Source organism: Boleophthalmus pectinirostris, unplaced genomic scaffold (assembly GCF_026225935.1).
Source record: "Boleophthalmus pectinirostris isolate CB_2022bp ecotype Guang Dong unplaced genomic scaffold, ASM2622593v1 HiC_scaffold_22, whole genome shotgun sequence".
Lineage (NCBI taxonomy): Eukaryota > Metazoa > Chordata > Actinopteri > Gobiiformes > Gobiidae > Boleophthalmus > Boleophthalmus pectinirostris.
In genome coordinates, this window is record NW_026571190.1 from 1,255 (window position 1) to 27,609 (window position 26,355).

Here is a 26,355-nt window from a genome sequence, read left to right on the forward strand (position 1 = left end):
CATTAAATTGAGCCAAAATCATGTAGAAATGTGTTTTATGAATATTTTTTTCACTGAATGTTGTCACCACATGTGTTCTTTGCATCTGGAATGTATTTGTAGACAGCTTACCCAATCCACTGAGGATTTGAGGAAATTTTTCATTTTTCAAAATTTTCTATCACAAAATGAAGGTCACTAAAATGGCCACAAATTTTTTTTCGCGATATTTCGGGAAGAGCAGACCCTCCAATTATTGGTCCTCAGGGTCACAGTTAACAACAAAAACACAAATAAAAAGTATGGCAGGCGATGTCAGGTTCAACCCATTTTCTAGAGCTTTTGAGACTTTGGCTCCCCGACTACTATGGTTGTATCCCTCTTAAAATCATATAACCCTGAAAGATCAGATAAATAGATAGAATCGTACGTATGTACGTACATATATGCATGCATGCATGCGTACGTTATTGATCCCCAGAATGGGAAATTCCAGTGTACATATAGCTCATATTCACATATTCCATCACATACTAAAAACTGCTTAAAAATTCATGCATTAATAAAAGCCAATAAATAGTAATTAAAAGTTTGTGCAAGACATGCAAAGTCTGTGTGTATAAAATGCTAGTTCTGTGGACAAAGGATTTCTTGAACCTTTCAGTCTTACACCGGAGTGAAAGGAGCCATCTGCCACTGCTGCTCCTCTGTGCAGCCAAGACACTGTGGAGGGGGTGGGAGCAGATGTCCATTATGGCCTCCAGTCTGTTTCTGATGTGTTCCTCCACCACTGTACTGAGTGACTCCAGTGCAGTCCCAATCACAGAGCTGGCCTTCTTCACCAGCTTCTGCAACCTCCTGCTGCTCCTCGCAAACATCAAATGCCCTCAGCCTCCAAAGGAATAAGAGGCTTTTATAAATGGCATCTGTGTTTGGAGTCCCGTCCAATTTGTCATCCGGAAGTACCCCTAAGATATTTGTAGGTCCTCACAGCCTCAATGTTCTCTAACTGAATGAAGACCAGCTGACGAGTCAACTTAGTCCTTCTGAAGTCGAAGACCATCTCCTTCGGTTACATTCATGATGAGATAGTTGTCCTCACACCACTGGCTCAAGCTGTTGATGAGATTGGTGTAATCTCCCTCTTGTCCATTTCTTATACACGCCACTATAGCTGTATCATCCAAATACTTTTGGATGTGACAGTACTCAAAGTTGCATTTGAAGTCAGCAGTGCACAGTGTGTAAAGAAATGGCACCAGCACTGTACCCTGCGGTGCTCCTGTGCTGCTCAGTACAGTAGCAGATGCACAGTCACCCAGCTTGACAAACTGTGGTCATCCAGTCAGGTAGTCCACCTGGTGAGTGATAGATCTAGCCCCAGGACTTCGAGCTTCTCCTTCAGCATGGAGGGCTGAATGGACTCGAAAGTCGAGAAACATCACCCTCACATAACTCCTAGGTGTTTTCAGATATTCATAGATCATGCTGTGGATCATGGAGCATGTAGATGATTGCATCATCTGCTCCCATTCCCCCACGGTAACCAAACTGAAGGGAATCCATACCATGTTCTACTTTTGGTTTTATGAGGAACAAGCCGCTCCATAGCCTTCATAATGTGTGAGGTAAGTGCTATCGGTCTATAGTCATTCAATTTTGCTGGGCGACAAACTTTCGGGATCGGCACAAGACGGACAAGAAGGAAGTTTTCCAAGGTGTCGGGACTCTCCCCCTCTCCAGACTTTGGTGCAAGATCCTGTGCAGCAGTGGTGCTAACTGAGCATGTTACAGGGGCATAAATTTGTGTGGAACAGGTTTTACAGAAGTTTTGAATGTCCACATATATGGAGGACAAATGAAATCGAGAGGCTATGTGCGAATAAGTCTTATGTCAACCCAGATGACCAGCCCAAGGCAAGGTGTGTGCCAGATGCATGATCAGTGTTCTGTGCACTCTGCTGGCTAAGGCGGGCTCCTGGGCCAGAGGAAGATGCACCGGTTGAGAAATGACGAGGCAACTATGGGCACTCTGTCACAAAATTGGTCGCCGATGAAAAATGTCATTCCTTTGAGCTCTTTGCTTCTCTCCAAAACCCTGGATTTATATTTCAAATCAGATAATGTTGCTACGGTGGGATAGGACAGCACTGCCACTGGCCCTCCTGTTTATGTCCAATGTAACGGACTCGGTTGAAGCAGATAGGGTGCCTCTTTATATCTTCAGATGATCCTTCATGAAAAGAATAAATAGCTACTCCATTGTGTGGTAAGTTTCATTGCTCTCCTCCAGAACACCATGATTGATAATGTTGTTTCGCATACCTCCAGTACCTGCTTAACCTCAGCAACATTGCTTTATAGTTGCCTAAGCAGTTAGAGACTCTGTAAGTCATTTTGTATTTGTGTGATTAAGTCTCAGATTTCCTAAAAGGGACAGTTCAGAATTTTGACCAATGACCATTTTGTAGTTGGCCAGAGTGTTGGAGATGTGTGGAGACACTTTTTAAAATATTCCATACAGTCCTTGTATTTGCAGAGGTTGCTGGTGCTAGGTTAGTGCATGTTAATGGCCATAGTTAGCCTGCCACTAAAAACAGTCTTACCCACTCCACAAAGCACCCAAAGCAAAACAATTATTATGCCAGACTGAATGTGTTGATACAATAATTTTGGAAGTAAAACCAACCTTGCATTTGAAGGATTTATGATTGAGCAGCAGCGAGTTGTACTTCCTGATAGAAGGCTTGGGAGCAGTGGACTGATATACGAGAAAATAGTCCCTCACCTCGCAAAATTTCATGCGATGCAAGGTTAGTTTTATTTCAAAAATTATTCTATCAACACAGACATTTACATCGACTGTCTAGCGTAATAATAGATTTGCTTCAGGTGCTTTGGGATTGTTTTTAGTGGCAGGCTAACTATGGCTATTGACATGCACTAGCCTAGCACCAGTGACCTCTGCAAATACAAGGACTGGATGGAATATTTAAAAAAGTGTCTCCACACATCTCCAACACTCTGGCTAAGTATGAAATGAGGTCCTTTGTCCAAAAGTCCAAACAGTCCCTTTAATGTCCTTTGTCTGGTCCTTGAGTTGGAGCTGAGTTGCTCTTTCCTATGTTTTTTCTTACATTTACTGGACAAGTTGTGGTAAAAAGTAGAAGCAGCCTTTTTTGGGGAAGTTAACTTGGAGTGCAGTAAACATCTTGCAGTCAGCCATTTTGTTAAAATGTGATTCAAATTGCCAAAAAATGCCACCTGAAATAGGGTCAGGGCCTTAACTGAGGCACACAATTTGTTGCTGAATATACACAGAGGCAAGGATATTCACATAAAAGGATTTATTCTTTAAACAATTTAGCTTGAAATAGTTTGTAACAGTTCCATTGTTCTGCTTCATTTCACCCGTTTATCAACACGTAATGTTACAGTGTTATAGTCATAGTTCAAAAATCTGTCTTTCCTGAAGTTTATTGCACATCGAGAACATTTCATGACAAGGGCACACCCAAAAGGCAAGACTGCAGGTGGATTCTCCATGGCACCTGGAACAGGGCATTACGCCTCTCTCACGCCCAAACAACACGCATAGCCTACACACCACCATCCACTCACCACACATCCTGGAGCTGGCAACATTCGCAATGCGCATAGCAACGAGGGACAACAAAGGAGACTGTAAGTGTGATAGGTCAGAGGGCGAGTGACATGAGTGACGCACTAATATTTACGGACAATTGACATAAGAGACCAAGTTGGGGCTTGTTGAGTGTCATGTAAAACAAAACACATTTATACCATGGGCAAGCAACTATCAATTCTGTCTATCCTCATCGTTACCACCTCTCAAATTTGGCTGGAAGAGGTGCCCTGAAGGCCACTGGGGCTTGCTGATTGCCCAGGAACTCATACATACTAACAGGGTAGGCTCCCATGACTACACTGGTACCTCCTTTATGCGTTTAGAACTTCAGCTCCTATCACATCCCTTTACCCACCACTGTCAGCCGTTAAAACCATCAGATCAACTCAGCTGCTCCATCATACACTAGACTTTAGACTAAACAGGATACCTTTACTGTCACCAACACATAACAAGACTTGGTCTAAAGAGGACTGTATTGTACCTGTGCTAACACAAACTCTAACAATAGCTGTTATGATGCAACAGGTAAGTGAGACCAATCTGGTAACTACTGCTACTGCAGCTTCTACCTCTCAGTTTACCCACTATTGCCTGGGTGGGTTTGAGCCTAAAAGTAGCTGACATAAGAAACCAAAGACTGTGGAGTGTCAGAAGTGCCTGCGGGCTATACTGCCACAGTATCAGTGTGTATTAGGCCTACATATAAAAAAAGTTCAATAAAACATTGCAAAATAGTGTACAGAATAGTATGTTTTAATACATTTTTAAAATTTGACATTATTTGTATCAAGAAGAAATACTATTTTTCTATATATACTGAATAGATAATTTAACACCCAAAAAGTAGAGCTGCAATTATGTTTGCGGGAGTCAGTGGATCCGAGGAGCAGACCTGTCGTTGGTGGTGGTTGGTTTCAGCTTCACAGTTGCAAATGGATTGGTACCTCTGAAATAAACAACACGGCAAGATGAGTCATACCATTCTTAATGCAGGCCTAATCAAGTCTCAAAATGTAAAAGTACCTGGGGAACAGAGGATTTTCAGGTCCATGAGGGGACAATGTCTGAAAAAAAAAGAATGTAGACATAAAGTAGACAAATAAATGTATAAATTATAAATAAATGTAAAATTAATTAATAATACTATAAACAAATATCAAATATTTTCAGTGCTAAGAAATGTGGGTGATGTTAGTGTTATTGAAACTCTGCAGTTGATATCATCAACATTTCTCTGGGTATGTTATCCTAATCTAGGCATTGTCTTTCTAAAGCTCTGTTGCTCAAGTTAGATTTTAACCGAGCTTTATTTTAACACAATCTGAGCAGAACAAACTGATTTAGTTCGCACTAAAACAGCTGATTTTGTACTGATAACCAAATCCTTCTCAAATGACATTTCAGTCAAAAGCTAGCTAGTATTAGCCAACAGTCAAACCTTCAATCACACTGTTCCATATAGTATGTCCAGACCCCACCCCTTGTCCTCTTGCACTCTGTTCTTTACTCCTTCAGGTGCTTCCCGGTTTAGCAGCTCTAGTTGAAATCTGGTTGTCATAGTTAGGGTTTAGGGGTTTTAATCCTTAGTTTCAAATAAGATAAGGTTAGGTTTGCCTTTACTGGCCCAGTAGGGACCAACCCGAAATATGCACAATAAGTCTGACCAAGTCTCGCATGATCTGGAAATGAGTCCTAGAGCGCTGTACTGCTACTGACAGACTGTCCCAGTGGCATTTAAGAATGGGTCAAATTTAGAGAACAAATTTGCTTACAAGGACAATAAATTGTACCTTATCACCACTGACTATGGACAATGCAAAGTAAAATGATTTCCATATCATGAATAGAGTTGTCACTTTACAAAAATGTCAAAATTTCAAAGTCAATTTTTAATACAGATTCTGATGATAATAAAAAGCACTTAGATAATAGAATGTGATTTTCAACATTAAATAATATTGCTTTCTTTTATTACCATATGGCCTTATATCTGTGTTATCCCTTAGCCGTACAGGTAGGTTTCACGGTGTTCTGTGTTATTATACTTGTTCTGATACAGCTCAAGATGTTAAAGCTATGCAGGAAAGGTTCATTTCTCTCCACTGAATGGGACTTTGTTACTGCTCAAAGGAGTCTGAATTTCGATTAGAATCTGATTATTGATAGCCTGCTTTGGACAACACTAGGCAACAAAGGCACTGTCTGAGAAATCCAACTTTGTGCACCTGTGGCTCAGAGCTGGCCTCGCTCTTTTTACTGAGCTGAGGGGACTCAGGCCTGAGACTCTGGACAGTAGATGAAGAAGCTGCCACAGCTTCACTGGAGGTCTTGTTGGGAATGGATTTGGGATCGACTGATGTCTCACTCTTCTGTTCCAGAGTAGGAGGCAGTCGGGTCTCGGGAGAGGGTGCCGCGAGGAGCTCGTCTGGGCCTCTGCTCCTGTTGTCCTCCATCAAAGCATCAGAAGGATCCAGCAGATTGTTCATACTGTGGCTTCTGACAGAGGTGCTGCTAGAAGAAGTGGAAGTTAGACAGTGGATTCATTTTTTCCCACAGACTTTTCAAAAATTTCAAATATTAACCTTTGAGGCTAACTAGCAATGTGATAACTAATATCCAAAACATGGTAGTTTTAAGTAAAAAAAATGTAAGATTCCACAAAATGCTTAATAACTTAGTGGTTTATAACATTTCAGAAACAGATTTTAAATAAAAATATGGGTCTTAGTTTCCACATAGCTGATTAGCCATGAGCAAGATTTGATGCATTTAATATGAAATGTTTTCAAAATGTCTATGGGAAAAATTTAAAAGAAATGTTGAGATCCATAATCCTCAAAAAATGAATATAGCCGCAAGCGGCGATGATCGGCCCTCGTGTGGGCCTATGCCGCGCCCCGCAAACACCGCGATTTGAGTGAAATCGGCCAAAGTTTGTGCGATTGGGTGATTTTACCATTGGAATAACATGGAGAGTTTATGTCATCGCTATGGCAAGACCGTAAAAAATATGGCATACTGTAGGTGTCATTGACTTTTTGGATCAGGATGCCAAAACTGAAGTTTGTGCAAAATTTCTGAAAAAAAAAAACAAAATTTTTTTCTCCCATATTAAAACTTGTTTCAGTCTATAGGGAGCGCTAATGTACCAAATTAATTTTTTAAACATTAAGTAGCATTAGGGCAGAGAGTTTAACAATTGTTTCAAATTTCATTGAAATCTGAGTTTGTTTGAGCAAATGGGAGCAATTTGTAAATCTCCAAAAATCTCCAAAATTGTGTGCATTTTTGTCGCTTCACTGTTCAGAGACGGTAAGACGTGTGTGAAAATTATTTTTAACTTTTTATATTCCCCCCTTGAGATAATGTGGACCAAATTTAAGCTTGTTCAGGTGAGCGTCCTCGGAGGAGTTTGTAAAAGCACACCACATTTAAAGCCAATATTGCTGCCCCCTGGTGGAGTGCACGGTGTTGGCGTAATAATATTTTTTCCTTGTCTTGTCATGATTGACTTCTCTGTCAAATTTCAAAATAAGAAAGAAAGAATTAAAGCTGCAAGCGGCATCAAACGGCCCTCGCGCCCGCAAACGACACACCCGTGAATGCCGCACCCCACCAACACCATACCCTAAACGCCATGCCCGCAAACTCTGTGCCTGCAAACAGCGAAATGACATAGTGCGCCTTTAAATGTGCTTTTGTGCCCCCTGCTGGCCAACCTCGAAAAATGCCCATGTCAGTAATATGTTTTTGCTTCTAGTCATTAATAGAATTGAATTCCCAAATTTGGTACAAATCCGATAGTGTTGACGTTTCATGTCTATGCTCGGGGGCACTATAGTGTTCATTTTTCATATGCTTTATAGTGTATTATATTCAGGCTGAAATCACGCATTAGTGATTCAAATTTCAGCACGATCAGACTAAGCATGTGCGTGTAATAATAAAATATTTTTGAGGGAGTCTTTGTGCCCCTGCTGCCCAATAAGTGAAAAATTCCCCATGTTTATAATATTTTTTTTTGCTCGTAATCATGCATAGAATTTAATTCCCAAATTTGGTGCAGATCCGACAATGTTGACATTTCATGTCTATGGTAGGGGGTGCTATAGTGTTCACTTTTCATATGATTTATAGTGTATTATATTCAGACTGAGATCACGCATTAGTGATTCAAATTTCAGCACGATCGGACTAAGTATGTGCGAACAGGAGCAAATAATGTCATCTTGAAATTAGTCAAAATTTTGATTGAAATTTGCGGCTTTGTCGCACGTAAACTGTGACAGTTATCAAAACAAATCAGCCAACTTTAGATTCCCCACTTCTCTAGATGATGTACGGTGATTTTCAGCCCTGTGGGTGAAGTGCCTTCAGAGGAGTGTGTTCAAACGCAACGTCAGCAAAAATGCGGACTGAAACTTCAATCCAAGATGGCCGCCTTTTGTTTTGTCAAGGGGCGTGGCCATAATAATATTTTTTGTTTGTCTTCACATAACAAATGTGTGTACCGAATTTGGTGGCTCTACGACAAAGTTGACTAGGACAACTCCCATAGGCGCAAAATGTTTGAGTTTTCCGGCTTTGAATTAAGAATATATCTATATCTATATAGAGAATAATAAAATAACAATAACATAATACAAGTACTTTAACCACTGTAAAACATTGATTGGTTGATCTATGCATTCATAAGAAAACGTGTTGGAGCTAACCTGTATTTTACACTTGTTGCAAGTAATTTCTGTCCAAATCCTGTCAGTGATTCCTACTGGAGCCCTAGAACCTCTGCCCCTACTCCAGAGCACTTAGTGCCCCCTATATGTGAGCTGCAGCCCCACACCAGGCGCTCCAGTCCACAATCCAGTCTAAAACTTTTGTCCAGACTCCTGTCTTCATGTTTTATGATGCTGCTGAAATGTAGAGAGAGCTTTGTTACAGCTTTCGCTACTGAAGCAGACATAGTCAATTAGTTCCTAATCAGCTGTTTGTGCTAGTAACTCTGAGAATAGCAGCTTGATTGGTGAAAAGTAAAGACTGACAGGATGTAGAATATTATTTTGGACTCTACACTATTTCCAAAGTTTCTTTGTTTAGTCCTGGACTGGTTCAGCCTTGCTTCCTTTTTTCTTTTTTCTTTTTAATTGTTCCTGTAGGAAGAGGGTCTAAGGACAGGGAGTGCTCTGGGACGGGACGGTTATCATTTTGGTTTTATTATTTTGATTGATCTGCTTGTCTGTTATTATCCAGTGACCTAACTGACCCTACAAAGTGACTGACTGTTGTGATTTTGGGGCCTACAAAATAAATCTGAATTGGTTGAGGTTGATGGTTAAGGACTAAATGTATGTGACAAAGTACCTGCTGAGAGCGTTGGGAAGGTCCTCAGGGGCCACGTATGCTGCAGGAAACCAGCCCTGACTGGAGAAGGACACATTCCAGTTAGAGCTTTTTATAGATAGATAGATAGATAGATAGATGTATACAGAGGTACCCCACTGGCAATGAAAGAAAAATCAGCAGTGGTCACTGAAATAACTTGAAACTGAGAAAAGCAATAATAAATAAATTAAAGCTGCAAGCGGCGTCAAACGGCCCTCGCCCAGTGCACGCCGCGCCCGCAAACGCAGCACTCGCAAAGGCCACTCCCGCAAACACCGTACCCAGAAATGGTGTGCCCCGCCAACACCATGCCTTCAACACCGTGCCAGCAAACACTGCGGCCGCAAACGGAAAAATTACATAGCGTGCCTTTAAATGTTCTTTGCACCCCCTGCTGGCCAACCATGAAAAATAATGATGTCAGTAATATATGTTTTTGCGTCTAATCATTAATAGAATTGAAATCCCGAATTTGGTACAAATCCGATAATGTTGACATTTCATGTCTATGCTAGGGGGCGCTACAGTGTTCACTTTTCATATGTTTTATAGTGTATTATATTCAGACTGAGACCACGCATTAGTGATTCAAATTGCAGCATAATTGGACTAAGTACGTGTGTGTAATATATTTTTTTATATTTTTGGGATGAGTAAACCTTGACAGTTATCAACATAAATTGGCTAACTTTAGATGTTCCACTTCTCTAGATGATGTACGGTGATTTTCAGCCCTGTGGGTGAAGCGCCTTCAGAGGAGTGTGTTCAAACGCAACGTCAACAAAAATGCGGACTGAAACTTCAATCCAAGATGGCCGCCTTTTGTTTTGTCAAGGGGCGTGGCCATAATAATATTTTTTGTTTGTCTTCACATGACAAATGTGTGTACCGAATTTCGTGGCTCTACGACAAAGTTGATGTCGGGACGTCTCCCATGAGACTGACTTCCATTCATTTTAGCAGTTGTAAATATGAGCCAGGCCTTGGGATACTGCTGTTCGTGCCGGGTGCGACCGAGGACAAAGTTGCATTTCGTTCAGTTGCATTCGGCCATGCGCTCATCACTCCCCATTCGCTCCGAGTAGCAGAAGCAATAGGCCCTACGCCCTGTCGGGGCTCGGGCCTAATTACTGACATGGGCATTTTTCATGGTTGGCTAGCAGGGGGCACAAAGTCCATTTAAAGACACACTATGTAATTTTTCCATTTGCAAGTGTGACGTTTGCTGGCACAGTGTTTGCAGGCATGGCGTTTGCGGGGTGCACCATTTGCGATGTGCGGTGTTTGCAGGCGCGGCGTGGGCTGGGTGAGGGCCGTTTGATGCCGCTTGTGGCTTTAATTATTCTTCTGCTCTTTGAGCTTTAATATGACCCCCTAAACACGTAAAAAAATTCACCAAACTTGTCACAATATTCAGAAGTGGCGAAAAATTCGATAAAATATAGGCTTCGTGCACGGGCATAAAAAAATGGCGACACAGCGCCAGCTGTAAAACTCAAAAATTATGCGCCTATGGGAGAAGACCCAGTCAACTTTGTCGTAGAGCCACGAAATTCAGTACACACATTCGTCATGTGAAGACGAACAAAAAATATTATTACGGCCACTCCCCCTGACAAACCAGAAGGCGGCCATCTCTGATTGAAATTTGAGTCTGCATTTTCGCTAATGTTGTGTTTGAACGCACTCCTCTGAAGGCGCTTCACCCATAGGGCTGAAAATCACCGTACATCATCTAGAGAATTGGAACATCTAAAGTTAGCCAATTAATTTTGATTTGATTGGTTTACATGCGGCAAGGCCGCAAATTTCAATCAAAATTTCGCCTAATTTCAAGATGACGTTATTTGCGCCTCTTCACACAGATTTAGTCTGATCGTGCTGAAATTTTAATCACTAATGCATGATCTCAGTCTGAATATAATTCACTATAAAACATATGAAAAGTGAACACTTTAGCGCCCCCTACCATAGACATGAAACGTCAACATTATCGGATCTGCACCAAATTTGGGAATTAAATTCTATGCATCATTATGAGCAAAAAATATATATTATGGACATGGGGAATTTTTCACTGTTGACCAGCAGGGGCACAAAGACTCCCCCCAAATATATTGAAAATAGTATTGCACGCACATACTTAGTCCGATTGTGCTGAAATTTGAATCACTAATGCATGACCTCAGCCTGAATATAATCCATTATAAAGTATATGAAAAGTGAACACTATAGCGCCGCCTACCATAGACATGAAACATCAACATTATCGGATTTGTACCAAATTTGGGAATTCAATTCTGTTAATAATGACTACAAGCCAAAACATATTTTACTGACATGGGTATTTTTTATGGTTGACCAGCAGGGGGCACAAAGAACATTTAAAGGCACACTATGTCATTTTTCCGTTTGTGGGTGCAAAGTTTGCGTGCGTGGTGTTTGCAGACACGACATGTAGAACACAATGTTGGCGGGGTACACCATTTGCAGGCGTGGTGTTTGCGGGCGTGGCGTTTGCGGGCGCGGCGTTTGCTGGCACGGTGTTTGCGAGTGCTGTGTTTGCGGGCGCAGCGTGCACTGGGCGAAGGCCGTTCGATGCCGCTTGCGGCTTTAATTTATTATTGCTTTTCTCAATTTCAAGGTATTTCAGTAACCATTGTTGATTTTTCTTTCATTGCCAGAGGGGTACCAACAATTTTGTCCACGACTGTATATATAGTGCCCAATGGGAGCTGATGTTACCACAAACATCATCACAAAATGGAGAAGTGGGCACTTACAAGGGATGGTGAAAACAGTACTTTATTGGCAATTTGTCGTCATGAAGATAAGCTATTAAATATTTCTTAAGCATTTTTGACAATGTTTTTGAACTTCCCTGAACTGTATTTAGGCTTAGCTTCCCCAAGGATGGAGTTATAGCTTTGTTTATCTATAGATCCAGTTTTGGGTTTTTCGTATTATTATTGTTATTATATCTTTCCAAACATCATCCTAGTTTGTGACGTACGCGTGAAAAGAGCCTATTGGCGAAAATTTTGCCATTTTACATAACAAAAGCATGGGTATTTCCAGAAATATTCCTCATGTAGGCTAGGTTTGTTAAGGGTCAGTCCATCTGAAATCAGCCATTTTCAAGGCATCTCCCATATGGGCCATCTTGGATTTGGCTGAAAAAAATTCTAAACATTTCTAAAATCACCAAATGAAAGAATGTCAAATTTTAGCTCAATTCCTTGAGTCATTCCTGAGTTATGGCCTATTGAAATTTTGGGGCCATGCTCACTTTTTCAGAAGCCTTACTTTATAAGAGAGACCATAACTTCATAAAAACTAGACCTAGGAAGCTGAAAATGTGTATTATTGTAGATTCTTGGTCATAGATTCTTTATTAAGGGGGGTGCTGTGGGCCCCCAAAATCTCACAATTGATTGTCACTCAATTTTTTTTTTTCAGTCTTTGAGGTCCAAGAGCTATTTACTCCAAGCAGATATTTACAAACTAACTGTTGGACCTGAATATTTGAGAGAATGACCATTTCTGACACAAATCTCACACTTTTCTGAGCTTTCATGTGGATGGTGTAGAGTCCCAAATCTGGTCACAGACCAAATGTGATCTTTTTTGGCCCCTTCTTTGGACCCTCAGTTCCCCATGTGGGCAGGGTTAGATGTTAATAAATTTTTTACCAGAGAAACTTTGACATATTCTGATTAGTTTAAAGTAACAAAAACATCTACTGTAAGGTCCAAACATTTCTGAAGCCATAGTTCACGCTTTGCGCACCTTGTTCGACCTTTTAAAATGCCTCAATAATAAAAGAATCCACGAAGAGCGATCCAAGTGCAGTTTAAAAACTCTTTACTGAGGATTCACATTATTAGGACATACATATACAAACAAAAAAGGGGAACTTTTTAGGTGACAGGAAGTCAAAAAACTGTCTGGCTCCATTCCACCCTCTCCTGGTGCACCTGCACACGTCTTAAATAAGAAGCCATAGACCAAAAAATTATATAAAAATTAAACATTACTTAAGTAAACTTATGATTAACATTAGCAATAATTAACTGAAAGAAAAATATAAATAGATCAAATTGTTTAGTAACAAATAATCAACAAATTATCATGTTAACCATAAAGACTTACCAAAATACCAAAAATTATGCATTTTAAGTAAATATTGAATCAAACAAAATAAGAATAATTATCTCAGTAATGAAAAAACTACAAAACTGGGTTTATGCTCCCACATCTACTATTAACTTCCTTCATTTCAAATGAAATTTTTGAAAATGAGCTCTCACAGGTTATTTTTGGTGGAGCTTATTAGGTACTTTCCCCCCCTTAATAAAGATACCCAGTATTTGACAACAGATTCAGGATCTATGATCAAGAATCTACAATAATACACATTTTCAGCTTCCTAGTTCTATTTTTGGTGAAGTTCTGGTCTCTCAAACATGTTTATAAATTAAAGCTTCCAAAAAAGTGAGCATGGCCCCAAAATTTCAACGGGCCATAACTCAGGAACAACTCAAGGGATTGAGCTAAAATTTGAGATTCTTTCATTTGGTAATTTTAGAATAAAAAAAAAATAAAATCAGTAAAATCTGAGATGGCTCATAGGGGAGGGCGGCTGATTTCATATGGACTGACCCTTAACTGTATTCTGGTGCTTGCCTTGCACCATCACATAACGCACTTCATGCCCACAGTGTAAAGACAGTGTAATGCAAAAATAACCCAGCTAAACCTGGGTTATTTTTGGTAAAGTGGACTTTAGCACTTCTTCTATTTTTTTTTTTTTTTTTTTTGCCTTCACAACTTAAAGCTACGGTATGTGGCTTTTTTTGTTTTTAGTAAAAAATAGACAAAACAGTATGACTTTGACCTGGAGGGGAGCAGGTTACCATGGAAATTGTAATCCTTTGTTGATCCTTTGGCTATCATTTTTCATAGTATGGCATAAAGGTCTAATCTATCTCCAGGGAGAATGTTCTAAAGTATGGTAACTTTCTATTTTCCTGGATTCTTGCAGGTCATGTGCCACCTCCAGCCACATACTGAAACTTTAGCATACCCCAACTTGATTGTTTACCCACTAATAACAGATATAATTTGCCTGAGCATCCTGGCGCCCTTTTGATAGCCAGTCGTATGCTTTGTACTCCTGATTAGGCAGGCTCTTACCACAAGCTGCTGTCTATGCGCCCATAGAGCCACCCGTTGCGTGGCTCCTCCACCAACACAGTGATGAGCTCTCCCTTATTAAAGGGCAGCAGTTTGGGGTTAGAGGAGGAGGGATGCGACACCACAGCTCTCATGGGTCTGCCAGTGCCCAGGCCCAGACACTCGCCCACTGAGCTGGAGCGTGCACGGGTCGGAACTGGAGAAGGCGCTAGAGGGGCAGAGCACAGAGGGGCAGAGCACAATAAGAATCTGCGTAAGTGTGTTAGAGCATGGGAATCATTTTCAACAAAATGACAAAGAATTGAAGAAATACCTTGTTTGGTGGTTTGAAGGTACAGCAATTATTTATCATAATGTCATTATGAACAAGCGGTTTCATTCAAACAATAAATATTTTAAAATGAAGCAGTGACAAAAAATTTAATAGTTTTTCAAGTATGTGTCATTAACAGTCCAAATGTCCAATTTGTTTTAATGTTACTATCATAAACTGTATAAAGAAGTGGACCAAGGGAGTGTGACATCACACGTTCGACTCCAGTCAAATGATGCTCACAATGCTAGCAGTCATAGGGGCAAATTTGGAGCCAAGCTCCATACTATTAGGAATAGGGATTTATTAATGGAAAAAATTACAAAATAAAAATACCAGGATCATGTACATTTCAAGACCAAAAAAGACCACTGCAACATTTACAGAGAGAGTGGTGCCAAAGGGGCTGGAATTGTACCCATGCTCACTTTCTAACTGGAATGTGGTGGCTAGCAGGTTAGCTATGCCCATTTCTATATACAGTTTATGGTTATTTCTATATACAGTCTATACTTACTGATTTAGATCCCCTGACATACAGCAAGTAATGATATGCATCTGTAAGTGGATGATGCAGTTGCACATGTCCTACCTCTAGAGGGCACTCTGCCCAGTGCCTGTTGCTCTCGCTTGGCCCACGACATATCCTCATCTTTGGCCACAGTCTGCAAAAGCGAACTCACTGACAACTGGAGCTAGAAACACAGTCAAAACTATTTACGGTTAATAAGTCTAATCCTACAGTCCCTGACAAAAGTCTTGTCGCTTATCCATTTTGTAGAAACAAAAGCTTATAACTTGACTTTAAATTAATCGATTGGTTTTAGAAATGTCTCATATGAAAGCTAAAACCCTCCCAAATTATGCTCAATATACTAAAAAAAATTTGCTTCACTGAAAAAAGATTGATAATTTAATGAACACAGAAAGGTCATATTTTGGCAAGACAAAAGTCTTGTCACCTTGTCATATGATGCACCCAATCCTAGATTACAGCCTCACCTGTGATCAGTTACTGATCAATCAGTTAGTGGGTGTGTATAAAAAGAACCCCAGCAGAACCAGACCTTCACATCAACTGCAACTTGACCTCTGACAACATGCCTAAGATCCACCCTGAGACCAAAGTGTTAATTATCAAGAGGCTGAAGACCAGATCCACTGCTGAGGTGGTGACACCTTCAATGTGTCTCAGCGTCAAGTACAAAGAATAAGAAAAAGATCAGAAATGACTGGAGATGTTTTTGACAAGCTCAGGTCCGGCAGACCCCGCAAGACAACTGCTCGGGAGGACCGTTTGTTGATTCGAAAATCCAAGGCCAGCCCCTTTTCTACTACAGCAGACTCCACCAGGCCTGGTCACCTCAAGTCCCTGTGTCAGCCACAACAGTTTGTAGAATTCTGTCTCGAAATGGCCTCCATGGTCGAATCAGTGCACAGAAACCAGCACTAAACAAAAGGTAATTAAAAAAATGTGTGGCATTTGCCAAGGCCCACAGCCTGCTAAAAGGATGGACACTGGAAAAGTGGCAGAAGGTGGATTTCTCACATGAATCCTCAGTTGAATTACATCACAGCTGCCACAAATATTGCAGAAGACCTACTGGAGCAACATATTTTTGTATTTGAAGTAAATTATTTGTTCAATTTTCTGTAGGCGACAAAACTTTTGTCTTGCCAAAATCTGACCTTTCTGTGTTCATTAAATGATCAATCTTTTTTCAGTGAAGCAAATTTATTTTAGTTTATTGAGCATAATTTGGGAGGGTTTTAGCTTTCATACGAGACATTTCTAAAACCAATTGATTAATTGAAAGTCAAGTTATAAGCTTTTGTTTCTACAAAATGGATAAGCGACAAGACTTTTGTCAGGGACTGTAGTCCTGTTTTCCTGTTTCACTTTTGAGAAACAAAGTCTGGATCATTTAAAGGTTTCAAACTAAGCGGGATGAGAGGTCACGACAGTGGTGCCTACAGAAAGTTGTGCCCTACACACATATATTTTGAAAATGATATGAGAAGATAAGACTAAACAACTGCTCTTTGGGAGACTAACTAATAAGGGGGTGTAACAGTTAAGATGGAACCTGATGCATTGTTGAGAAGACAGTTGGTCTAACCTTAACTAATATTTTTTTATGTGTCAGGGCAAATAACTTGAACAATAACGGGACAAATATATCGTTCTTTTAAATTTTGGGCACTCTCAATACATTTCATTTTAAAACAGGCTATGATTAAAATATGAATAATAAAATGACACATATAACTTATTCTTGAAGATGATTTTTGTATCCTAAATTGAGACACTGCTTACTGCCTTGTCTTACCTGTGCCTCCTGCTCCACAACATTGGGAGTTCTAGGCCGAGAATTCTTGGAGTCATTCACCTTCTGCTTCCATCCATCTGCTTTCTGGTGGAGAGAGGAACCTGTCTGGGAAAAGGTCCAATGAGCAGTGGTTCTAATCAAGTCTTGTGGCAGCACATAAACACATGGATAGCCATTCAACTTTGGATTGTATTCTACCAAGAAATTGTTAATAATAATATACAACAATAATATATAGCAATAATATTTAATGCAGATGAAAGGCAGCTAAAATGAATACTGATGAAATGCAGACGTGTGCAAAACAGCAGGTTCTAAAAATAAAAAACAGACTTTGATATATTGCCAAAGTCTAGTTCTAGTAGTTAGGCCCGAGTTCCAGAATGTGGTGAAAGGCCTATTAGTATTGCAAAGTGATGTTAAAAATGAGTTGCCTGTAGTGACCTGGGACACTCGTCGTCACGAGTAGGATCATTGTTCTCATATCAGTCACAATAACTCACAAAACTTGGCAAAATTTTGAATATTTCCGTTTTGAGAATATAAATAAAATGGCATGTCAGCAACCCCAAACAGGAGAAAATTGCACTAGGCTATAAGAATGAATGTCAAAAAAATTGCAGGTACAATCATGAAATTTGACACAGAAGTAGAGCATGACTAGACAAGGAAAAAATATTATTACACCAACAGCGTTTGCTCCACCAGGGGTCAGCAATATTAGATTAAATTTAGCTGTGCATGACTCAGCACTTTTGTCAACGTCATACTTTTATGAACCCCTCCTAGGGAGTTCATTTGAAAGGGCTCAAATTTGGTACAAATTATCTCAAGGAGTGGTACATCAGAAGTTACCAACATTTTTGACACATGTCTTAAAATTCAGTTTCTAAAAAATTTCATTCCAAATTCCATTTTGGCAAAAAACATTACGATACACACAGTGCTCAAAGGATCAGAAAAAAGTGGCATGGGACTTCCGGTGGCGCAGTCTTTGCTATGGACATGTAAAATGTTGCTCTGACTACAGCCTGGCGTATATACTGAAAATTCGAGGAATTTTTACCATATATCAGTAATTGAAGTAAACACGAGTGGGGATAGACAAATGAGGGGAAAGTCCAGGACAAAGGGACCTACAGAGAAGAAATCTTATCCGAGTTCTAATACTGCTAGCCAGCCAGCTTGAGCGATGCCGAGAGCGAAGCTAATGTTAGCCCTATGGCCACAGACAGCGCTACCATTCGCACAATTATGAGTGAAGTTATGGCTAAGGGCTCAAGCCCTTAGCCATAACTTCACTCATAATTGTCCGCTACATCCTGTACCATCTGTAACTTATGATTGTTCAAACAATCATAAGTTACAGATGGTACAGGATGTAGCGGACTTTCAGGAAGTAATCAAGAGGGATATTAAGAGCCAACTAAATGACATGAGCATTAACATGGACCAGAAGTTACAGACTGCTACTAGCCAGATTGAGGATGCTACTCGGTGCTTAGAGGAAGTTGAAAAAACGTGGCTGGAGCAGAAAAGTGGGGCTTGGCCGTGAAGGACACATTGCTTGAACTCCTGAACAACCAGAGGGATTTACAGGCAAAGTTGTCTGACTTGGAGGGGCGCTCCCGGCACAATAATGTCCAAATTTAGGGCATCCCAGAGAACACTGAGGGTACATCGGTGCAACGGTTCATTGAGAGTTTTATGATGACTGAACTGGGGGAAAGCCTGGGTGTCCAACAGGGGGCCGAGCTTGGAATCAAGTGGGCCCACTGAGCTTTGGGTCCACAACCACCACCCGGTGCACCACCGCGCTCCATTGTTACCCGTTTCCTGAGGTTTACTATAAAAGAGAAAGTTCTTCAATCGCCCCAATAAAAAAGGTGCTGAAAGAAAATCAGAACCGCTTTCAGACACCACTGATGAAGATGCGTATCCACTAAGACTATTTGACTAAGACTATTTGAGTTTATATCGATGGGGAGCCTCCTCCGTAAATAACGTGACTAATTAGAACATATACAAGGTATCCCATTACGTGGTATTCTTGGATATTATATATTAGTTTTAGTTGTCCAGTGACATTGAGTGACATTGTTATAAATAATGACTGTTTCAGTGTGTTTATAAAGAACCACCCATTTGCTAGGGAAATACACCCAGTCTATTCTACATAGAATAAGTTGACGAGGGGCCCCACTTGTTGCCTGTTTCCCCTTATTATTTTATTTAGAGGAGTTAGGTTTTCCTCTCTGTTGGAAGTACTGTTTTTTTTTTTCTCTTTTTTAATGAATCTCATTGTTTTTTGTTTTTGTTTGTTTTTTTGGATTTTTTTGTTATGAGCTGTCATTTTTCATTTCTCACTTTTTTGTTTGTTCGTGGGCACAAGATTACATCTAACAGAGACGATACAGTAAAAATATTAGAAAAATTTTCCAATATTATAAGTTTATTTCCAAAAAGGTTTTTGATTTAACAGCCTTTGATAAGTATGGTATTTTGATATGTGCAGGGGACTTAATTTAGTTAGACACAACAAATAATAAAACAATTCACCTTTTAGGTTTAACAGATGTTTGGCAAGACATACATAGACAGGAGAAAGACTTCACATTTTATTCAGCTCGCCATAACATGTATTCAAGAACTGATTATTGTTTAATGTTTAATAGTGAGCTCCATAGCGTGAATTACTGTGGGATTGGACAGAGTGACCTTTCGGACCATGCAGGTATCTATTTAACCTTACATTTAGATTGTAGTATAAAGAAAACAAACTGGAGATTGAACATTGGCATGTTTAACAATGAAAAATATAACAAAACGAAAGTAAAAGAATATAAGGAATTTCTATCCCTTAAAGGTTGTATGGAGGATTTTTTTTGTTTCAAATTGTCAATGATTAATGATAATGAGCATTATAGAGGTGCAGTAGCCTTGTAATTATGATGACCAAAAAAAAAGAGAATAAAAATTAATCAACTCTGGACGTGGTGGGGACAGATAAACATTTGCCAATAGATAACGACACTGCCTCATTATCTGTTAGCTGACAGGCTGTCAATCAATCTCCCTACGTTTCTAGCGTAACTGACTTGTCTGCGCGCTGCCGTTACGTGGTTTACGTACGCCTGTCACGCAGTCCACATGTAACATAGTTAATGTGAACGTTGTTAAATCCTGCTAAATTGTGAACTAGCGCCATCTCCTGGTGCCCGCCGTACCTGTACTTGCTAAACTCCCGCGAATTCTGAGTCCTCCTCATTGCTATGGAGAACTCGAGACGAGGTAACGTGGCTGTGAAATTGTGTGGACAAAAATTATTAATTCACTCATGTGTAGCTATTTTATTGCTAAGCTGACAGTTGTGTGTTGTACTGGAGGTATTTTATGTTTGTTTGGCCATGATCTGCTGAAGTCAGTTTACAGTATATTTGAATTGACCATGTTTTTCTTAGTTTTGCTAGCGGCTAATAAATGACTGTTTTCTACAGATGAAACACATGATGAATGTCCACTACAAATCAATTCACAGCAACTGTTCTCTATATTTTGTGCAGGTACGTAAGGTACAAATGTTTTATGCTAATGTACATCTGGTTATATTATTCTAAGTGCGTTGCACGTTACAGAAAAAGAAAAAAATTAATTAGAAAAACGTGACAGACAGGCAAATTGCACTGAAGGTACAAATATAAATTGCCCGTTGAAAAAAATTGTATTTTATTTTATAGTAAGAAAATCCACTATACGGTCACAAGAACTATTTACAGAGTATTGAGTAATGCTGCTGTTCTATTTTTGTTATTACAATATTGTAAAAGACTTAATGTTGTAATAACCTGAATGTTGTTGCGTGTACTACTCTTTGCTATGGAGAACTCGAGACGAGATGAAACACATGATGAATGTCCACTACAAATCAATTCACAGCAACTGTTCTCTATATTTTGTGCAGAATAAACTGCTGTCACACCAAACTCCAGCAGCCTCCGTGGGTCATTGAGATAAAAAGAGAGGGCAAAACACACCGGTCACATTGGTGCCGTGACCCGTTGACTGCTTCGAACTGGGTTTGTCTTCTCCTCGCCGAGTCACCCTGGAGCTGCTGTCATCTCTGCACTGCGCTGGATATCTTCTGCTCTATGCCTCACCATAGACTCTTACAGTCACCGCCATGAGTTTCAGTAGATCCAACACGCCTTTTGGGTTCGGTAGAGGTCGTGGGTTACAGGTTTCCCCAGTCCCGTTTGCTTTGGGTGAATCCCGTGTAGATAAGGGTAACGTTACTCCACATAATGAACCCATTGCCGATTTAAAGCTACCTAAGTGCAGTACTGCACAAGTGTCTACCTTTGAGAATGCTAGCTTTGTCACGACGCAGAGAGTCGACCGACATGCACCTCCGAAATTTTCTAACTACGCGTCAAAATGACACAGACAGCAGGGGAAGAGCTGTGATTGGTCCTACGTACCACCGCTCTATATACATTTCCTGTCGACTTTTCTTTCTTTCAGTTTATATTGAGAAATAATGTGTTTAATGCAGCTTTGCATATGCGCAAAGCTGCGTGTTTTAAAGAAACGAAACTTAAAACCACATGGCAACTTACATAAACTAAGTGCTCATAAAACAGCTCGCTCCTGGTACATGGTCAGCTTCTCTCGAACTTAAAAAGGACACGACTCAGTGGAATATGAGTGTTCTTTCTGTGACAGAGTCACATTGTACTAATGGTGAGTCTGTTCTGTGCTTTTGTCACGTTAGAGATGGTTTATGTTAAACTTTTCAGAGATTATACGTCTGCGGGTCATACACACAGACTGTATATATGAATGGTCAGATATCATCGCCCCCTAGCGTTTTGGCAGTGAATTACTTCGTGGTGCACAGACCTCAATGCAGATCCATAAATCAAAAACGACGGCGACAAGGCAACGGCGGCAGTGTGCATTGAGTCAACGCAGAACTATACTTCAGCCTTTAGTTTAGTAGCTTTTTTGTTGTTGTTGTTGTTATTTAATGTTTATTTTCACTTTAAAAACAGCATTGAAAGTAGCTAGTATCTTGATACATATTCTTCTTTATAACCTATATGATAATTTAACATTATTTTCCAAAAAAGACAGTTTAAGCAGTACCAGCCTCGTTTCCATGACAGCCATTTTGTGACATGCGCAGTACTCGGCTCCAGGATCGACTTGGGCTTGGTTCCATATCCAGAAATGTTGGTCCTAGGGATGTTAATAATCTGACAAAGTTTTATGCTTGTACCATAAAAGTGACCAATTGGGCACCTTTTTGGTCCTTAACAGCTCCACTATTAGCCCTAAATGCATTATTTTTAAAGTTATTTGAGAAAAACTGAGCTCTTTGGCAAGACACATTAGCTCTATGGTCACAGATGGAAAAATTAAGCACACCAAGAAAAGAACACTGTCCCTACTGTGAGGCACGGAGGAGGCTTTGTTTTGTTCTGGGGCTGTTTTGCTGCATCTGGTACAGGGCATCTTGAATCTGTGCAAAATACGGGATCTGTTCCTTTTCCAATTTCCCCAAATCTATTTGTTTTTAATTTGATTTGATTCATTTTTTTCTTGTGTGCCAGTTTAGCTATCAAATGCCCTCTCATCACTGCTTTACAGGCGTCCCACAATATTGATGGGGACACCTCCCCATTGTCATTTTGTGCCACATATTCACTAATTTCCTTTTCAATTTCATCCTTCATCTGGCCGTTAAGCAGGGTTGAATTCAATCTCCATACTGTACACTTCTTATCTTTACCCATGTTCATTTTTAGATATAAGGGACAGTGGTCAGATAAGTCCATCACTCCAATGTCACAGCTGTCAATTCTCTATAGGTCCCTGGTGTAAGTAAAAAAATAATTGATTCAAGAAAATAAAGAATGTGGTGCAGAGAAATATGTATAGTCTCTTTTGACAGGGTTAAATTCCCTCCAGATGTCTAGAATTCCGAGCTGTGACATTAATTTCCTATTTTTTTTCCAAATAGTGTTTTTCTGTAAACTTTTCCTTGATGAGTCCAATTGTGGTTTAAGCCTCTGGTTGAAGTCTGCTCCTCCTATTAATATCCCTTTTCTTTCTGTTGTTATCAAGTCAAAAATATGTCTAAAAAAGCTCCGTTCAGACCCTGGAGGTGCATAAACATTGAGAAGTGTAACAAGTTCACCTTCCAACCTCCCCATCACCATAATATATCATAATGTATTACCTCTTTATCACTGATTATCTTCTCCATTTCAAAGCAGATTTAGTTTGAAATCAAAACAGCCACCCCTCTTCTTTGGTCAGTTTTATATGATGATGAAAATGCCTGATTATAGCCATTCCTCTTTAATTTTTCATGCTCTTTGCCCATTAGATGTGTCTCTTGTAATAACAGTACTCCCACCCCTTCTTTCTCCATTTTATTTAAGACCTTGCTCATTTTGATTGGGTGTTGCAAGCCGTTAACATTGTAAGAGGCTACCTTCATGTAATTGTTTTGCTCTATCGTTAACTATTCCCCTGTTTCTTGCCATCACTTTTTTCACCCCATATGCTACATCGTTCAAACTTGGTGAACTGCTAATAACACATAAAAACAAGAACATAAATAGGATATCCATACTTGAGGTTATACAGTTTTCAACCTTTTCTGAGCTGTTTCCCAGTTCTAAGGGAAAGTCCCTATCAACCAGAGGACCCTTATGACCTTTATCGGTCCTGTCCATATTACAGTCTCAGTACAATAAACGAAATAATTTAAAGTAAACATAAAAATCTCCGATATAAACTTGAAAAGAAGAGTTTATCTTAGTCCTTTCTTATTCTATACCGAACCTATATTGTACACCCTGTTCTCAGTTTTGTATGCATCATTCTTCACCCTCTCCTCTTCTGTGGTTCTTCTAAAGGCCCGTAGTTTCTCCCTGTAGCCCACTGCAGTTTGGTCTTGCTTGTTCGTTGCCTGGTGGGAACTCCACATCAGACGTTATAATTTTTCCAGTGGATCTTCTGCTGGTTTGATGATGCGTACTTTAATCCCTCTATCCACCAGGTCTCTAGTTGCTTTGGCTGCTGAGTTGTAGAGGCATGTCTCTCCATCATAGAAAACGCGGAGCTTTGCTGGAAACGGTGTTTGGAATTTGATTCTCTTTTCTTTCAGTACCCTCTTTACTTCAGCATATTCTTTTCTCTTTTTTATCACTTCTGGAGCATGATCCACGTACACTCGTTGTCCTTCATAGAGAAATCCTTTGTTCTCCCATGCCTTTTTGACAATGTCCTCTTTACACTTGTAGCTTAAAAATTTTGCTACGATCGATCTTGGTGGAGCATCTGCTGGTGGTCGAGGACCCAGTGCCCGGTGCGCTCTCTCAGTGTTAAACGAGTATGTGGCAGGTAGCTCCAGCTTCTCTCTGAGTACATTTTCCACAAAGGCGCATATCGTCTCAGCTCCATATTCGGACCCTTCTTTGATGTAAGCAAATGTTGGCTCTTCTGGCATGCCCTTCTTGGTCAATCTGTTTCTCCTCCAACTTTTTATTAAGTCTGAGGAGCTCGCAAGCGGCTTCCTCTACTCTCTGAATCCGGTCCTCCGTGTTTCCAATCCGCCTTTCTGCTTCGTCAATCCTGCCGTTTGCCACTTGGAGGTCCTCTTTGATGCCTCGTAGGCTGTCTGCCATTTCCCACCTGAACTCTCTAATTTCTAGCTGTACTGCTTCCAATTCTATCATTTTCTCAGATATTTGCTCAGTTTCAGGCAGTGGCTCCTCTGCTAGCTCCGATTCACTCTCCACTAGCTCCGATGTTAGCTTAGGGTTAGCTTGCTCGATTTCTTCGTCCCTTTGTAGTCTTCTTGCTCATGTTTCACGCCCCTGGGGTTTTATCTTGATCCTTTCTTATTTCAGGTTTTAGTCAACAGTTTTCAGGAGTTTTATCATCTTTAGGTTATGTTTACACATAGCCAGGTATTTTGAAAAACGAATATTTCCCTCCCTCCGTTTTCCAAAATAACATCGTGCACACAGCATCGTTTTCAAAAAAGTTTTCGTTTACATCAACCCACATAAATACACCATCGAGCGCTGTTAGAACTACGCAGAGACTAGTAGTAGCAGTAGTAGCAGAGACCCCAAGGTCAAGGTGGGAAACACCTCCAAATGTTGTGGAGAATGACTAAGGTAAGATCCTGCAGGACTTCCAGATGCAGACTGAGAGAATAGTGATAGCGAGCCAACCAGACATAGTTGTGGTTGATAAGCAACAGAACAAAGACACGGCAGTGGACATTGCAATTCCAAGCGATGTTAATATCAGGAAAAAAGAACACAAGAAACTAGAGAAATACCAAGGGCTCAAGGAAGAGCTGGAGAGGGCCTGGAAGGTGAAGGCATCAGTGGTACCCACGGTGATGGGAGCACTCGGGGCTGTAACCCCCAAACTGGAGGAGTGGCCTCAGCAGATACCAGGAACCATGGAGGTGATTTTCCCCCCCCCCAAATAATATTGATACAGCATAATGGACAGTAGTTTCTCCATTGTTGCTGTGACTGTGCAGCGGTTAGCCAGTTAGCGATATGGGTAGATAAAGGATACTCGCCCCACAGCAATTAATCTCCTCAACAGATGGATTCAGAAACATATTATTTAAGGAGAGGAAAGTTCACTTTGACTGTGTCTGATGCCTGATTTGATTTAGTGAAATTGTCAAGTTCAACATTTATGAATTAATTAATTCACCTTTTGGGTATTTATGGCAAAGTACAATGTAATTAATACTGAAAACTGACTATAATATGCTTCCAAGGAAATCATGGTGCAATCCAATATTTCCGAAGAAAACACTGTGTGGCACTTTGGTACCTTCATCATTAAGAAGAGCAGGGACTGAGTGAGGGCACAGTGTTTCTCAGCCACAAAGCGATACCTCCGCTCCTCCTCCTTCAGGATCTCCTTTTGGCTCTGCCTCAGGAACTGCATGTACTCACTCTTCTCCTGTACATACAAACACAAACATGGCATTTTACCCCTTTACGTATATCTAGTTGTGGAATTAGAAGCCAAAATTGTAAAGGTAAAAGTATAACATAAAAAGTCTATTCAAAGTGGAACTAAATACAAAATCCATAGTGTTCCTAGTCCTATTTTTTATTTATTTTTATTTTTTTGCAATTTTAGGGTAAATTAGATCAATTTGCTGCTTTCTGGTCAAAAAGTCAAAATTTCTGTTTGTGTCCCCTCAGTGGCCACTGCAACTTCTAGTAGTTGATCATGCAAAAAAATCCCTGATGAGCGTGAGGAGTTTTCTGATTAAAATCTTTATGCTCTTGTGTTTATTTATACTGACAGAGAAGATGTTGAAATGTGTGCCAGTTTTTGTTTCTTGTGGATAGGCCAATTATTAAGTACAGAGACATTAAACACCATTATCCAGGTCAATAAATCTACAATCTGACAGGTCTCACAGTTCCAACAAATTCCATCATAGA

The 26,355-nt window shown here is 40.1% G+C and overlaps 1 protein-coding gene across 1 annotated transcript in view; it reads right to left on the bottom strand.

Moving 5' to 3' along the window:
• Positions 1 to 4,494: 4,494 nt before the first annotated feature.
• The window catches only part of baiap2l2b (BAR/IMD domain containing adaptor protein 2 like 2b), a 34,346-nt gene continuing 12,485 nt past the window's right edge, over positions 4,495 to 26,355 (bottom strand). The window contains exons 7-14 of the mRNA XM_020933670.2: positions 25,730 to 25,861; positions 16,853 to 16,957; positions 15,115 to 15,217; positions 14,210 to 14,417; positions 8,993 to 9,052; positions 5,857 to 6,142; positions 4,655 to 4,695; positions 4,495 to 4,577 (exon numbers count right to left, since the gene is read on the bottom strand). Coding sequence (XP_020789329.1) covers positions 4,502 to 4,577; positions 4,655 to 4,695; positions 5,857 to 6,142; positions 8,993 to 9,052; positions 14,210 to 14,417; positions 15,115 to 15,217; positions 16,853 to 16,957; positions 25,730 to 25,861 — 1,011 coding nt within the window. The 3' untranslated portion in view covers positions 4,495 to 4,501. The remainder of the gene's footprint in view (positions 4,578 to 4,654; positions 4,696 to 5,856; positions 6,143 to 8,992; positions 9,053 to 14,209; positions 14,418 to 15,114; positions 15,218 to 16,852; positions 16,958 to 25,729; positions 25,862 to 26,355) is intronic.